Source organism: Schistocerca americana, chromosome 9 (assembly GCF_021461395.2).
Source record: "Schistocerca americana isolate TAMUIC-IGC-003095 chromosome 9, iqSchAmer2.1, whole genome shotgun sequence".
NCBI lineage: Eukaryota > Metazoa > Arthropoda > Insecta > Orthoptera > Acrididae > Schistocerca > Schistocerca americana.
The window spans coordinates 38,702,946-38,721,470 of NC_060127.1; the positions used below are offsets into that span (position 1 = coordinate 38,702,946).

Below are 18,525 nucleotides of genomic sequence, written 5' to 3' on the forward strand. Positions count from 1 at the left end.
TGATGATCCATTTGCCGCAGCCATAGTGAATTTTCCGTTGCCCAATAGTGCATATTATACCGGTTTACCTTGCCGCTGTTGATGAATGACGCTTCGTCGCTAAATAGAACGCGTGCAAAAAATCTGTCATCGTCCCGTAATTTCTGTTGTGCCCAGTGGCTGAACTGTACACGACGTTCAAAGCCATCGCCATGCAATTCCTGGTGCATAGAAATATGGTACGGGTGCAATCGATGTTGATGTAGCATTCTCAACACCGACGTTTTTGAGATTCCCGATTCTCGCGAAATTTGTTTGATACTGATGTGTGGATTAGCCGCGACATCAGCTAAAACACCTACTTGGGCATCACCATTTGTTTCAGGTCGTGGTTGACCTTTCATATGTGGCTGAACACTTCCTGTTTCCCTAAATAACGTAACTATCCGGTGAACGATCCGGACACTTGGATGATGTCGTCCAGGATACCGAGCAGCATACATAGGACACGCCCGTTGGGCATTTTGATCACAATAGCCATACATCAACACGATATCGACCTTTTCCGCAATTGGTAAACGGTCCATTTTAACACGGGTAATGTATCACGAAGCAAATACCTTCCGCACTGGCGGAATGTTACGTGATACTGTAACCTCCCCACCGCAATTTTTTAAAAGAAAGAAAATATAGCAATACTTAATAGAAATGGGAGCCAAGTGTAACCTCCCCACAAAAATTTTAAAAGAAAATAACGATACTAATTAGAAATGCTGATGGACATGGCTCTATGCGTAACCTGCCCACAATGAAATGTACTGACAATGGCAACAAAAAATGTGAAATTCGCAATCTGACTCAAATATAAATCCTTCAAAAAATTAAAGTCCATTCAGTGACAAGAAAATTCAATTAAACCGAAATATCGGTCTTTGGCCCTGTGTAAAACAATCAGAATTAAAGTCTTACCTCAGAATAAATGGATGTCACATATCTGCTCTTGTTGTTGCGCACCGCTTGGAGGAACTGCATTGCAAATAATAATATTCTCTTTTTTTGTGATTTTACTGGAATTTTTCTTCAAAAGAAGTGGAATGAAATGGGAAGTGCAACGAGATCTTTAGTTCAAAAAAATTAAACTTTTGAGAAAATGCTTTTGAAATAAAAAAAATTATTATTGGGAGACTTGTTGGAGAATAATTACAATAAATAAAATTTTTCATTATCTAATGATTATATTAATTAACAGTATACCTTATTCCTCATCTTGACCATTGTTGCCGACCGCCTACATCACACAACCGCACTGGGCTGCTACTACTGACCGACCGCTCTGCATGACGACTACAGACTCAGTACTGCTCTCAACTAGACAGAGCTACAGACTCGCAACGACTGACTGACTGCTACTCTGCATAGCGACAACTAACTCGCAAAGACTACTACTACTGACTGAGAACCGCTCGCAACACTCGCGCGGTCAAGCGCATACTCTCTGGTCACAGATGCTACAATGCCTCGCCATCGCTGCTGCGTTACATACGTGTTTCATAACCCTCCACTCGGGGGGCAAAAATTTGGCAGCGATGGTGAGTCATTTGGACTTGCCAAGCGCGGCAAAATTTTTCTTTAATTAACAAAATCCTACAACTTACAGAATATTTAAATGTTGTGCACACGCACTAAGTACAAAATATATCAGACAAGGACAAAATGTGAATACTAAACATAGTAGCAAATCAGAAAAAAGTATATACAAACTTTTTGACAGATAAAGTGCACAGGCACTGAAAAAATTCTTTAGCATATGCAGAACAAATAAACAGACTGGCAAGAATAATTAGATGTAGTACATAAAGTAAATGTTGTGCACACGCACTAAGTACAAAATATATCAGACAAAGACAAAATGTGAGTACAAAACATAGTAGCAAATCAGAAAAGTATATACAAACTTTTTGACAGATAAAGTGCACAGGCACTGAAAAAATTCTTTAGCACATGCAGAACAAATAAACAGACTGGCAAGAATAATTAGATGTAGTACATAAAGTAAATGTTGTGCACACGCACTAAGTACAAAATATATCAGACAAAGACAAAATGTGAGTACAAAACATAGTAGCAAATCAGAAAAGTATATACAAATTATTTGACAGATAACAAAGTGCACAGGCACTGAAAAAATTCTTTAGCATATTCAGAACAAATAAACAGACTGGCAAAAAATATTATGTTGACAAGTGTACATGCACTGAAAAATGTCTTTAGCATTTTCACAACAAATAAACATAATGGCAAAAAAAAAAAAAATTCATGTCCAAAGTGCACATGCACTGAAAAATGTCTTTAGTATTTTCACAACAAATAAACATAATGGCAAACATCATGTCGACCAGTGACATAAGTGTACTCACACTGGAGTTTAGCGAATCGAAAAATGTATAACCTATGAACATAAATGATGTTACCAAAAAAAATTTTTTCTTTATGTGACAAGAATCAGGATACGAAAGGGAAGGATTGCATCATGGTTGTAGCACTTTAGATTGCACACAGCTGCTCTGAAAGTCCATATCTTTCCACAGTAGTACAACACCAAGTGACACAACTTGAAGTTCTTTTCCCATCAGAATTTATCAGTGTAGCCAAGACACTGAACTGTCGTAGTAATGTTCCATGTTTTCATTTTGGCAGTACATTAGGTACACCAAACAGTGGGACCATAATAATGTCTTCATCGCTCATGGTGGTGGACAGCATGTCGTGTCAACACCACACTCTTACAAGGCACACCAACGTAGAATTAGTGCAAAACCAAATATAGTGCTCCATGATCACTGGGATAAACAGGACAAATGGACATTGCAGTAATTCAGGGTAGTCAGCTTATGAGGTGAAGGACATCAAGTCACATAATATTGACAATTACAGTCTTCATTGATAGTTCGTGGCATTCATAGCCCAGTTATTGAACATTTCTGTACCAAGTATGTAGTATTACAGAAAAATGTTCATTAATTGTTTTACATAGAATCAGTAGCCTTCTTTTCCTGGTTACAAAATATTATGAAATAATCGCATTCTTTTCAGTTACAGAGTATAATTAAGAATCATTAACCTTCTCCTAATTACAGTTAATTAATCATTTGTCATTCCAATCTATTAAGAATCATTAGCCTTCTTCTAATTACAAAGCATTATTAAACAATCACATTTATTTCCAATTACAAAGTATGAACATTGAAAACAAGAGTTAATTAATGGCATAATTAATAACAATTTCGTTGATTGACATTAATTATTGGCACTCAGTGGCCATCAAGTATTGAATAGAATAAAACATAGTTCATCATTCAGTATTATTCAGATCATTACAAAGTCATTATTAAAAATCAGTTAATTACAGTCAAATCATTAGTAATCACAGGCATTACAATAAACAGTGGCAGTTATTAGCTAGTGACAAAGCATTATTTTGAATATAGTCTCATTAAGAGGTCATTACTCGAGTGACATGCTATTCAGAGTTGATCAGTATTATTCAGAATTATCATAAACTAGTGACATTATGTGGGACTGGTAATACATTTTTTTGGTAGCAATGCATTGCGTTGGGATCGATAATTAATTGCTGAGGCATAATACTTTTTGCTTTTGACCTATTGCTGCAAATGAGGATAGGTAACGTCATTCGTCATGAGTCAGCTGTAGCAAGATTATGTAACAAGGCAGTACATGTGATCACATTTATAAATGATAAACACAAATGGGTAAAAAATATAAAAATGCAAGTACTAGAACAGGTATAATAAGTAACAGGTTTAGTAAGTGTCATGAAAAACTTCTCCTGGAAAAAATACAAAAACGGATTATTGACCTGAAAGAAGAAACGCACACTATGCTGAAAGGTAGTGAACTTCGAATTAACAGGCAGTGAAGTGTGTATAAAAATGTGTTCCATAGCTGTCCTTTCCAAAACTTTCCGTCATCCTACGATGCAATATAACACCTGCTGTCAAAGCAAACTGCAACAAATACTTAAATAACTACATAACATAAATACATAACTTCAACATTATCCTCGTCTGTAAAGAAAAAACTTCATTATCCATCACTTCATTATCCATATTATCATAACTTCATTATTATCATCACCTGTAAAGAAAAACTTCATTATTCATATTATCATATTCTTCATCATTATTCATCAGCATTCATTATCATCTGCAAAAAATCACTTCATTACTCATTACACAACTATTCCTTATCACTAGCATATGTCATCACTAAAACTAAGATGTGTAGTTCTCTCTGACAGCCTGCATCAATCACCTTGTATTCTGAAAGAAAAAATTAGTTAAGACTGCTATTCTGTGATGAGTATAGTATATTCGTGTTAATGTTTGTTAATCCTGATCCATTTACTCTTCCTCATAAAGTTATTGCATCTCCTTTCGTTTATCCCGTAGGTGAAATTCCCATTTCTGTTGAATTTATTTCTTACATGCATCATTTCTTTCTGAAATTGATGACAGAGATTAATGTCCTGCATTTAAATCATATACCCACTAGATAATGACTGGTTTATGGTGACATAATTAACCATACAGCATAACATGACAGAAAACGTAATATGTGAAAAACATTGACAGTGTTCAAATGCAAAAATATACACAGAATAATACAATGCAGCAGCAAAAAAAATGTGAAACAGTCACGATGTTGAGATGTCATAAGCCAAAAAATATGTCAAAGTCGACTGGTGTGTGTTATATCTTAACTATTTCATAGTGCATACAAACAAAACTGGAGTACAGTCATATACACAAAAAAATGGAAAATGTGCACGGTCTGATGTGTAACGACAAGAAAAGCGACCTGCTAACCTTACCTTGCCGGGCACTTGCCAAGAAAAAAAAAAATACGATAATCATCAATAAGTAGTCACATAAATATAATTGCAGAAATAGTCGTAAATGTGTAAATTCATCTGGAAAAATATGCACGGTCTGATGTGTAACGACAAGAAGAGCGACCTGCTAACCTTACCTTGCCGGGCACTTGCCAAGAAAAAAAAATACGATAATCATCAATAATTAGTCAGGTGAATTAATTGCATTAGTAAATGGCATCATAGTGTGTTGAATCATACAGTGGTTTCACTCAATAAACGGTTTAATGTTTGAGATATGGTGATTGCCTTTCGATTTTCTGGTTCTCAAAGTTTCGACGTGTACAACATTGGGGTGAGGGATACTGCGAATCCGATACGGACCTGCGTATAGAAGTTCAAATTTACTGCACTTACCTTTTAATTTGCTGGATAAATAGTGTGTACGTACTAATATCTTCTGTCCAACGTGAAAGTCGCGGCGTGTACAAACCTGTTTTTGCTGTCTTCTCCGGCGCTCTGCGGCACGTTTGATGTTGTTCAGCGCAATGTCAATTATTTCGTGGTGTCGTAGGCGACAATTTTTGGGGAATTCTATTAATTCTTTAATTTTGTTCGGTGGTTCAACGTTTTTCAGTATAACAGTCGGAGATAGCATAGTGGATTCATTTGGGATGGAATTAATTACATCTTGGAATGAGAGTATGTGTGTATCCCAATCAATATGTCTTTTGTGGCAGTATATTCTGCACAGCTTACCAATTTCCTTCATTAATCTTTCACAAGGGTTCGAAGAAGCGTGGTACTTGGATATATAGATCGGAGAAATGTTTCTAGCTCGTAACATGCGTGTCCATACACTACTACGAAATTGAGATCCATTATCAGAAATTACTTTCATTACATGCCCTACATGAAATAGAAAATGTTTTACAAATGCTTTCGAAACAGTTTTAGCAGTAGCTTTGCGTAACGGAGTGAAAGTAACAAATTTTGAAGTGAGCTCAACAGCGACAAAAATGTAGCAAAAACCTCTGTTAGTTCTCGGAATCGGACCAAAAATATCTACTGCGGCCATGTGTCTTAATTTCACAGGTATAATGGGATATAAAGGAGGAATATGTGAAGTGGTGTCTGATTTAGCTTTCTGGCAAATTTTACAAGACGCTAAAACTCGTCGTATACGTTTTTCCATGTTGGTAAAATAACAGTTCTGTCTCAGTATAAGAAAACATTTTCGTGCTCCGTAATGTGCGTAACTTAAATGAGTGTACCAAATTAGTTTGTTAACCAGTTCGTCAGGAATGCATAATAACCAAATGTTGCTGTCAGGATGAGAGCGGCGAAACAGAATGTCATTGCGTACAGTGTAGTGGTTCCTAATCGTAACATTTTTCCTATCTTGCCAAAGGTGTTTAATTTCTTTCCACACATTGTCCTTATTTTGTTCTTGTGCTATGTCCTGTAATGACGAAGAAATAAAATTTTCAAATGCAACCTGCTGAATGTACATGACACTGAAATTTGCTTTGCAGAAGTTGGTTGCGATGTCTTGCTGATTGTTGCCGAGAGAACGCGATAGTGCGTCTGCTATAACATTTTGTGTGCCGGGAATATGAACAATCGTAAAATTAACTTCTTGTAAATATAGTTTCCATCTACTTAATCTGTCGTGAGTAAATTTAGCTGAAAGCAAAAATTGTATAGCTCTATGGTCTGTGTAAACGGTGGTATGTCTGCCATAAAGAAAGTGCCGAAATCTCGTAAAAGCCCATACAACACATAATGTTTCCAGTTCTGTAACGGAATAATTTCGTTCAGCAGGTGACAAAATGCGACTTGCAAATGCGATGTTTTTAATTACTGTAGAACCATCTTCTTCAATTTCCTGAAAAATATGTACACCTAAAGCGGTGTTAGAGCTGTCAGTGGCAATGGAAAAATTTCTGGTGAGATCTGGGTGCGATAAAAGTAGAGCATTCAATAAAGCATGTTTCAAATAACATTCTCGTGAACAAAATTCTGCGTGTCAAAAGTAATGTTTGCGTTACAGTAATATGCAATCTGTGCTGTATCTGGTTAAAATCTATCGTACGTGTTATTATTTACGGGAGAATGTTGTGGCATATCCACTATATGAACTGTTCTGTTATTTCTTACTGACGTGTTACGCTATGGATGACACCTATTGTCTGTTTCATTCATGATTATTCGTTGTTGCTGATGTTCTTGCTGCTGAAAAAATCGACTGTTATTAAATGTACGCTGAAAATTGTGCTCGTTATTTTTACGTCTGTCATGATAGTAATTTCTATACGGTACATTGCGATGCGAGTTGAAATAGTGTGTTGTCTGTACGTAGTTATTTCTTTGCTGCCATGCGTTACCATTTGTTGGAGCTGGGACTATACGTGCACGCGGCGAAACATTAAAGCCTGGTTGACCTTGTAGACTGCATTGTTGGTTACGTATGCTAAGCGGCTGACTTTCATGCTATTGTGGTGGAAAACGTCTATTGTTACCAAAAAATGCGTTTGCTGTTAATTTTACACATACTGATGATTACGATTTTTATCTGTTATTTAAGTTCTCGTGATTCTGGAGTGCCTAATGAAAATTGTCACATTCGCTAAAATTTGTCATATCGGGTTTTCAGTACAATATTTCTTAATTCTAGGTAGAGCAATAGTTAAAGAGCAGTTTTGATAGATATAAAGGATAGTAGAAGAGAAGGCAGCAGTGCAGAAAACTAAAGATGAAACAGCACTACTACAGCTCGGGGCCCTATGCTCGCTACGGCACATATTCATTAAAGCGTAATGAATCCCCTGAGGTCAATTACGCACTGCAAATAAATTTTAGCTTTTGCGTTGCAAGCAATAGCGGTAAAATTCCAAAAGTTAATCGCTGTCTGCATGCTAATTGTTGTTTCTTCATTACAGGCAATGCTGATGAAAATGCAATAGCAAATTGTCGCATCAGGTTCAAAGCTAGTTTCTGCATTACAGGTAATAGCGGTGAATGTACAAAGATAAATTGTCGTGTACAGTGCAAAGCGTGTATCTGTGTTCTCCCATTATTAAATTCCTTACATTTTCTGGCGGATAAAAATTGCTCGTAATCTACGTCCTCGTCATTGAATTTGAAAACACGTTCGGGTTTGTGTGTGAATCTGTCCGTCTGTGTCATTCCGGATTTCCAGTTGCATAGCTTTTCAGATTTTAAGTCGTGTGGCTTTTCGGATTTTAAGTCGCGTAGTTGCTGTAAATTGCTCACATTATACACGCTGCGTGACTCTGATAAATGCTCGCAACGTGGCGGATTCTGTGACGTATTGGTGACTGAAATAATTGTTAATTCTGTTACTTTACTACTTTCGTCAATTTGGTTGTTCTGACGTTCAAATTTCTCGTCAGCTTCCGTATTTGGAGTGTGTGAAACTTCTACTGACTCTAAATTAGTTTCGTCGCGAATCTGTACTTCGTTTTTAGGGCATTGTTCGGTGACTGCATTAATTTCGTGTATCTGTGTTGCGTTTGCTGAACATTGTTCAGTGACTGCATTAACTTCGTCTTTATGTAATTCTGTTGTGCTTACATGTGTACTATTTAATTCTTGTGCAACAGTGCCAACTTTTTCATTACTGTTATTAGCACAAGTCTTAGTATTCACACGTAATTGTACTTTAGTGTCCTGACATTGTATGGTAACAGCTGTAATCTGTTCGCTAACTTGTTTGTTCTGTTCTTTACGGTCGTCTTGTTTTTCGTTTGTGAGATCGACACTTTTATCAATTGTTTCGCTAAGTTGTTTGTAATGGCTGTCGACACCCTCATCTACCTGCCTGCAATGGTTGTCAAAACCTCCATTAAGTTGTTTGAAAAAATTATTCATCATTTCCCTCCGCTGTTTGTACTGTTCCCTAAGTTGTTTGAAATTTTCATTCCGTTGTTTACTCTCTTCCCTAAGTTGTAGCAGTATTGCCATAATTGGATCCGAGCCAAAATTACCATTTCTATTATCTGTACTGTTCAATAGTGGATCTGGAATTGTTTCACTTTCTGTAACCATTTGGTCATTTTGAAATTTACAAAAAGGTTTGTCAGTCAAATGTATATTATCAGTCATTGTTTCGGAATTAAATACATCTGTCCTACTTTGTGTGATCTGTTCATTTTCATTAGACAGATTTGTCTGTACATTACTTGAGTTTTCCAAATCGGGTGTGTTAAGCTCTACAGCGCTCATTACCATAGAGCATTCTACGTCATCAATTGTCGTCAAGTTAACAGACGAGACAATTGAGTTCGTTTGTTCATCATTAAGGTGAAAGTCATCATTAGTCGTTGGAATGCACTGATTGTTAGTGAACGCAGGATTGTCATCATTACGTTGCGTATCACAATTACTATCGGTCACGTTGTTTAAGTCGGTAATTTCATTCACAATACTTCGCGATACACTATTCACAGTCTTTCGCGGCATTTTTACAATAGTCAAAATTTTTCACAAAACAAATAAGCACAATGCAAAAGCAACACACAAATACAACAAAGCAGCAAATTGCCGTTGACCTGTAGAAAGAAAGTCACAATATTATTAAAAGCGTTGCGCCAAATCCTAATTATCTAAGCAAATAAGAGCAGATATCTGACTGTCGCTCAAAAGACTCTCAACGAAATACGATCCTGGACTGGGTGTCGCCAAGTGTAACCTCCCCACCGCAATTTTTTTAAAAGAAAGAAAATATAGCAATACTTAATAGAAATGGGAGCCAAGTGTAACCTCCCCACAAAAATTTTAAAAGAAAATAACGATACTAATTAGAAATGCTGATGGACATGGCTCTATGCGTAACCTGCCCACAATGAAATGTACTGACAATGGCAACAAAAAATGTGAAATTCGCAATCTGACTCAAATACAAATCCTTCAAAAAATTAAAGTCCATTCAGTGACAAGAAAATTCAATTAAACCGAAATATCGGTCTTTGGCCCTGTGTAAAACAATCAGAATTAAAGTCTTACCTCAGAATAAATGGATGTCACATATCTGCTCTTGTTGTTGCGCACCGCTTGGAGGAACTGCATTGCAAATAATAATATTCTCTTTTTTTGTGATTTTACTGGAATTTTTCTTCAAAAGAAGTGGAATGAAATGGGAAGTGCAACGAGATCTTTAGTTCAAAAAAATTAAACTTTTGAGAAAATGCTTTTGAAATAAAAAAAATTATTATTGGGAGACTTGTTGGAGAATAATTACAATAAATAAAATTTTTCATTATCTAATGATTATATTAATTAACAGTATACCTTATTCCTCATCTTGACCATTGTTGCCGACCGCCTACATCACACAACCGCACTGGGCTGCTACTACTGACCGACCGCTCTGCATGACGACTACAGACTCAGTACTGCTCTCAACTAGACAGAGCTACAGACTCGCAACGACTGACTGACTGCTACTCTGCATAGCGACAACTAACTCGCAAAGACTACTACTACTGACTGAGAACCGCTCGCAACACTCGCGCGGTCAAGCGCATACTCTCTGGTCACAGATGCTACAATGCCTCGCCATCGCTGCTGCGTTACATACGTGTTTCAATACCACGTAGTTATACGTTAGTGACTATCACAAAGCGAAAAAAATGGTCCAACTAAAACATTCATATTTCTTTACGTACTATACGAGTATGTAAAAAAAGTAGGGGTTCCTATTTCAAAAAACCCAGTTGATATCCGTCTGACCTTTGGCAGCGCCATCTAGAGGGCCAACCATAGCGCCATATATATATATTCAAATATCGAAAACGACACATTGGATGATAAAAAAAGTATATATATATATATATATATATATATATATATATATATATATATATATATATATGGTCTAGTCATCTACGAAAACTCTAAGGAAGGATTTCGGGTATTAACCGGTAAACAGTTTTTGTTTCAGGTTCAAAGGACGAAGCAACCAGAGGAAGTGCAGCCATGAGCCGCGACATTCATCTTGTGCTGCAGGCCGCCTCCAGTTCTCAGATTGACCCTCTGGAGTCCAGAGAGGACTGTGCGCACTCACACCTGCCCACAGTCCAGGAGTTCTATGGCAGTAAGTTTGTTCACTCGCATTGCCTGCATCTGCACAAGTGTCCAAAATCGGATCGTGATTACAGTAAATGACTGGGCACGTTTTCCAAGAGACAGGAATATTACCATGCTGTTGCCTTCAGTCCGAAGCTCCTCACGCTAGCCTATCGCAGACGAACCTTCCCATCACTGTGCGGCTACTGCAGGCGACATCCATTTGGACCTGCTTACTCCACTCACGCCTTGTTCTCCCTCTACAGTTTTTGCTCCTACACTTCCGCAAATTACCAGACTGATGATTTCTTGATTGCCCAGTATGTATCAGCATAGCCGTTTTTATTTTTTAATCTATAACGTACCTACCTACATGTGTGTGTATTGTGTATTAAACCGAGGACCTAGAAACGACGAAGAGGCTTTGTCCCGCTGTAGCCTTCAGTGGTTCACAACCCCACAACAGACCACAGCAGTCTACCCACCCCACCGCCGCCCCACACCGACCCAGGGTTATCGTGCGGTTCGGCCCCCAGTAGTGCCCCCCCCCCCCCCTCCAGAGAACGTGTCATACCAGACGAGTTAAACCCCAAATGTTTGTGTGGTAGAGTAATTATGGTGTATGGGTGCGTGGAGACAGTGCGCAGCAATCGCTGACTGAATAAGGAGAAACAGCCCGCATTCGCCGAGGTAGATATTAAACCATACAAGAACCATCCACAGGCTGGCCAGCATACCGGACCTTAACACTAATCCGCCGGCACACCTTCCCACTCAGAAAGCAGAGCGTTAGACCGGCGGCTACCCGGGCGCGCCTACCTATGTCATTAAATGCCTCTAACATTCCACACTCCAACTTGTAGAAAGACACTTCAGTCTGTCCCAATGAGAATTTTACTATTATCCACCTTGACCTCCTAATGGGGGATATTTTACGTCCGGAATATTTTACCCGAGAGACATTGCATTCTGTATGTGAGTTGTTGGCTCCAGATACGCCACTTCACGCACTAATTACAAGGATTATCTGCATCTCTCTTCTTGACCTCTGATTTACGCAACGGTTCACACTCAAAATTGTTCAAATGGCTCTAAGCACTGTGAAACTTAACATCTGAGGCCACAGTCCCCTAGACTTAGAACTACTTAAACCTAACTAACCTAAGGACATCACACACATCCGTGCCGGAGGCAGGATTCGAACCTGCGACCGTAGGAGACGCGTGGTTCCGGACTGAAGCACCTAGAACCGCTCGACCACAGCGGCCGGCGATAAGCCGCAAAACCAAACACGTTAGCATATAGTAACACTAGCGGGTCGAAGATACTCATTACTGAGAAAGCGCCCTCTTAAGTGTAAATAAAAACCAATATATCAGAAAAATGCTTAACTTTGACGATCAACCAAGTCTCAGAAAGTGTTAGAAACACGAAGAGGAAAAAAAAAAAATTTTTTTATATTCAGTTTCAGTGGCATTCAGTTTCAGTGGCCTTAAACACGGCAATTCCTTTGCCTTACCCACTGTGCTACCACAAGTCACTTGCTAGAAATGTTTTATTCGACGTAATTCAAGCCGAGAGAGAGACGCAGGCTGATTTCGTTGCCGAATGACGCAGGCTTAAGCCGTAAATGCATGGAATTTTGGAAGGTTTCCTCTATCAGGCTTCACAAAATTCCTTCATAGACTAAGAGTATGTTTGTATGTAATGTAGAGGATGCTTGGAATGGGCATTGATGATCACGTCCATACATGTCAGTTTCCTAAATATTTGAGATGCAATTTCCGGATGGTGTGACCGAGCGGTTCTAGGCGCTTCAGTCCGGAACCACACGGCTCCTAAGGCCGCAGGTTCGAACCCTTCCTCGGGCATGGATGTGTGTGATGTCCGTAGGTTAGTTAGGTTTAAGTAGTTCTAAGTTCTAGCGGACTGATGACCTGAGATATTAAGTCCAGTCCCATAGTACTCAGAGCCAATTTGAGATGCATATCTGTCATGTTTGCCATTTTTGTTATACAATGTCGAATCTAGAAAATTTATCTGTCTGTCTGCTTCATATTCTGTCACGAATTTAATCTCAGATTGCATATTTCTTAATTTTTTAGCCAACTTCAACATTTGGTTTTGGTGTGTCTGTAAAGAATAACTGAGTCATCAACGTATCTTTGATAGTTACTATGTTGGTAACAATGTCTGCATTCACCTTGAAAAAACGCTTCCTACGTGGTGAATAAAGATATCTGTTATTGTTCCTGCTAAGCAGTTTCCCATAGCAAGCCCGTTACACTGTCTGTAACATTTATTGCTAAACAGAAAATAGTTATTTGACTGAACAAACTGTAATATTTCTATCAGTTCTACAACTTCAGCTTTGCCTAGGCGTTTATTCTGTAGCAGTTTTTTTCATAGTATCTCATGGTTGTCGATAGGAATATTTGTGCATGAGTTCTCGATATCCTTTGAAGCGAAAATATACATAATCAAAGTTTGTTTTCAACATTTTGTTGACATCGCTATTAATTTTATACATGGTATATCCTATGTTATTAATGCCAGGCTGTTTGACTTATTTTCTTTATGCAATTTAAACGATTTTTAAAGGCACTTTTCCGGAATTACAAGTGATCATGTGCAGCGCCGGCTTTAGGGTGGGGCGACTCGGGCGGTCGCCCAGGGCGCCGGGGCCCAAGGGGCGCCACGTACTAAACGCATGTAAAAAAAAAATTACGATTTACAATCACCCATTTCGCGAAACTAAAATATTATTCAGTCTCATTCAACATACGTCGCTAATCTCACGAATGCGCGATGAATTCGGGGTAGCAGAAGAGAAATCATGCTGAATGCAATCTTCGTATTGTCTGCAACCATCCATGTTTGACGCGGGCTAGCACGGGCTCTACCAAAGCGCCTCTCTTATTTGTTTCAAGAACTGCAACAAGGAAGAGCCCATGCAGCCGCACCATCTCTCGTTTACAACAGAAACTACCGGTCGCTCCAAATAAAAGAAAATACAGACTGTGAAATATACATTACATTATGATTTAATTAATACGAATGTATTTATATCGAATATTTGTGACTTAATGACTCAATACATTAATTAATAGATCATGCAATGCGTGCACTGCATTCATAGAGAATTCTCCCCTAACTTACTGAAATAATACAGCGCCACACAATGTTTGTTAGACTGCATATGTTGGCAGCGCTACGATTTGCACCCGCATGTCAGTAATTGTCAGTAAGAGTCGGAGGCAGCGGTCATGTTTTCGTGGCTGAATAATTGTGAGTGAAACGAGTGTCGTGACTGTGTCAACATTTTAATTTTCTGGTAGGTGCGAAAAACATTTCTATCTTTCAGTTCAGGTTTTTTTCTAGTTACGTCTACTGATCGGTGAATCTCTTTAATTGTTATAGATCGAATATTGTGGTCGCGAAATAGAGTAGTGTCCAAGCAATAATTTGTCAAGTTATTAAATCATGCCAGAAGAGAAGGAAATGATTAAAAAAAAAGCTTTCTGGTTCAGAAAATCGGAAAAGAAAAGCTGAAAAAGAAAAAGTTCTTGAAGAAACTAAAAAGCACATGAATATTTATAAGGACCTTAAAGGAAATTCTAAGGCAAATACTTCAGATATTGAATCAAAAGTCCATGTATCAGCAAATATTTCTTCAGACTGTGAACAATTATACACAAAAAATATACAATCACCTATTGAAGGTGATCAAATTGACCAGCGCAGTACATCTTTGCATGAATCCTCTGATATTTCTCCAAGTCAAAATCAACACATGAAATCTGTGGTCGCCGGCCGCGGTGGTCTCGCGGTTCTAGGCACGCAGTCCGGAACCTTGGGACTGCTACGGTCGCAGGTTCGAATCCTGCCTCGGGCATGGATGTGTGTGATGTCCTTAGGTTAGTTAGGTTTAAGTAGTTCTAAGTTCTAGGGGACTGATAACCACAGCAGTTAAGTCCCATAGTGCTCAGAGCCATTTGAGCCATCTGTGGTCGATGAAAGTATCAACGTTCTTGCAATAAAAGAATACAATGTTTCTGATGTAGATACGTGGCCAAAAGTACTTAATGCTAGAGATATAGATCGCATTATAATATGTGGACCCTCACAAGTATGTCTAAATAACTTTCCAAAAGATGAAAATGGGCGTCATTTCTCTTCAACTCATTACACAAGAAAACTATCAAACGAAGAAACTATCAGACGACGGTGGCTAGTTTATTCTGTATCAAACGACAGTGTCTTTTGCTTTTGTTGTCGACTGTTTGATTTAAAGTCAACTACTAATTTGACTACCACTATGGGTTTCAGAAATTGGAAACATTTAAGTGAAGCTCTGAAACTGCATGAAAATAGTCCTAACCACAAAAAAGCATTTACTCAATGGACTGAAGCTCAAATCAGGTTTAAAGCTGGATTAACTATTGACAAGGAAGAACAAAAGCTAATTTCTAAAGAAAGTTTACGATGGAACAATGTGCTTCAAAGATTGATGCACATTACTTTGTATATGGCTGAAAATAATATGGCATTCAGAGGGTTATCGGATAAATTATTTACCCCAAATAATGGAAAATTCTTAGGTCTTGTACAGTTATTGGCAAAGTTTGATCCAATCATGGAAGAGCACGTCAGACTGGCATTGAATGGTGATTTGGCTGACCATTATTGCGGCAAAAATATACAAAATGAATTAATAGAACTCATGGCATCACACGTTATGTCTACAATCGTATCCCGCATAAAGGGTTCAAAGTATTATGCAATCATAGCTGACTGTACTCCAGATATAAGCCACAAAGAACAACTTTCGATAACTTTAAGATGCGCCGACATAACAGAGGATGGCGTAAGTGTAAAAGAACATTTCATCTCATTTCTGCAAATAGATGATACAATCGGTGAAGGCCTCACAGAAAGCATTTTAAAAACATTGAGTGATCTTGACCTTAACATTAATGACTGCAGAGGACAGGGCTACGATAACGGCGCGAACATGAAGGGGAAAAATAAAGGCGTCCAGAACAGAATTAAGAAGTTAAATCCACTAGCTTTTTTTGTGCCATGTGGATGCCATAGTTATAATTTGGTATTGTGTGATGCGGCAAAATCATCAGTAAAATCCGTGACACTGTTCGGAATGTTACAAAAAATGTTTAATCTATTTGCTGGATCGGTAAATAGATGGAAAATTTTGACCGACCATTTGAAGATATACACCCTGAAAAATGTAAGTGACACACGCTGGAAAGCTCGAATTGATAGCATCAAAGCGGTTCGTTATCAATTATGCGAAATGCATGACGCTTTGGTTTCCTTGGCCGATGCTACTGAACAAAGCGATGCTGCGGTGTCACACGAATCGACAACACTAGGAGGACAATCAAAAGACTTCAGCTTCATTGTTTCTCTCGTGACATGGTATGATGTTCTGTTTCAAATTAACGTTGTGAGTAAAGCAAGTCAGTCACCCACAATCAACTTTGTCGAGTTTATGGGAATCCTTGACAAATGTTGCTCTTATTTGGAAACATATAGACAAACAGGTTTCGAACAAGCTATTGTAACAGCAACTGAACTGGCTTCGGATCTTGATACGCAGCCATTATTTAAACCAGAAATGCGATTAAGACGTATTAAACGCAGGCCGGGTGAAGAGGCTGTTGATGATCAAATAACTGACCCAAAAAAGAAGTTTAAAGTAGAGTTTTTCAATGCACTGTTGGACACCGTGCACATATCCATGAAAGAAAGATTTGAACAGATGCAAGAATTTTCTGCGACGTGGAGTTTCTTGTTTGACATTAAAAAAATCAAAATAAAGAAGAACTAATACAATGCTGTTCTAAATTACAAGAAAACTTAAGTGTCAACATGAAATCAGATATTGATGGAAATTTGCTGTGCGACGAAATTTTAGGCCTGCAACACTATCTCGAAGACAGCCAGGCAACGCCTATTGAAGCCTTAAACTTCATAAAAAAGCATAATCTTCAAGAGTTATATCCCAACATCTGGATAACGTTACGTATTTTGCTAACAATACCAGTGACTGTCGCAAGCGGCGAACGCAGTTTTTCCAAACTGAAGTTGATAAAAACGTACTTGCGGTCTACAATGTCTCAAACAAGACTAACCAGTTTGGTCTCACTGTCCATTGAAAATGAAGTTGCAGAAAACCTGGACTTTGCTAATCTGATCCGAGACTTTGCCGACAGAAAAGCGAGAAAAGTAAAATTTTAGTCGTTTATAATTGTTTTTCATTAGGCGTAATATGTTTTGTGTTCAGATGACTGACAGAAAATATAGGTTTATGGCTTACAGTTATATTAAATTCAATAAAAATATGGTACCCAATTCCAAATGAGTGTTTTTTCGTTATACATATTACCTCCTATATATAAAAATCAATTGCTGTGTGTTAGTCTCACCAAAAAAAAGAAATGGCTTGACCAATTTGAATAATTTTTGTTTTGTTTTGTTCGCTTTAGTACAGGGGTGCTTCAGAAAGGAAAAGAAATATTTGGGATATACGAGCCTGTTTCAACCACATTTTACGCATCTTTTCTTTGTTTGGAACACGCAAAAACAATTTTCTGGAGTTGTTGTAGATGTACAGTGCAGTAATACGCAATATTTTTAGACAATTTCCCAAAACGTGAATGCCCAAACAATATATCACTGCTGTACTGACTGTTACGGCAGCGACAGCAGCATGCTGGACTGACGTCACAGGCTACACAAGACTTACATCCACATGGAGCGTCTTAGCGGGCTTTCAGATTATTTGGATTTCATTTCCATTTAAAAAAATAAAATACTCAAATTTACGATGGAAAAAACCATGTTATGATCATAAGATGACGCCATTAACCACTTAAGACGATTTCTAGAAAACAGTCAAATACCGTGTTGCGAAGCACTGCCAGGTTCGCCATTTATACAATAAAGGGCGCCAACTGGACGACTCGCCCGGGGCACCTGGATGGCTAAGGCCGGCCCTGATCATGTGGATTGCAAATATGTGGGCATGGTAGGCGCAGTTAGGGACATTCATCGTTTGGAACTATCAAACTATACACATCACGTCGCCTTTTACAACAGATTCTGATCATTAGCAGTTACCAAGTGGATAGCCATAAATCACATACCTACACTAACAATGGACAGATGGTTCATTCCTGTGTCGGACATGATCGTTTGTAAATCGTCTCCCTTGAAAACCCGACCGCCAAAGAGCTAAATAAGCAGAAATACACCTACAATTCAAAAGAGAGAGCTTACAACTGAAACCAATGACATCCATTGAATGTTTGAGAGTGTGCATTCAGAATTATTTAAGTGGAACGATCGCATAAAACTAATGGTAGCAGAGGTGGATGGCAGACTAAGGTCCGCTGAAATAATTCCCAGAAACTTCCAGGCAGATTAAAACTGTGTGACGGACCGAGATTCGAACTCGGGACCTTAGCCTTTCGCGGGCAAGTGTTCTACCATCTTTTTTTTCTTTTCTTTTCTTTTGTTCGTTGCATCTGTTCGGGGCG

The 18,525-nt window shown here is 38.3% G+C and overlaps 1 protein-coding gene across 1 annotated transcript in view; it reads left to right on the forward strand.

The window, feature by feature from the left end:
* Window positions 1–18,525, forward strand: part of LOC124551238 — a 134,277-nt gene that overhangs the window by 13,593 nt on the left and 102,159 nt on the right. Inside the window, exon 2 of the mRNA XM_047126233.1 lies at window positions 10,839–10,991. Coding sequence (XP_046982189.1) covers window positions 10,839–10,991 — 153 coding nt within the window. The remainder of the gene's footprint in view (window positions 1–10,838; window positions 10,992–18,525) is intronic.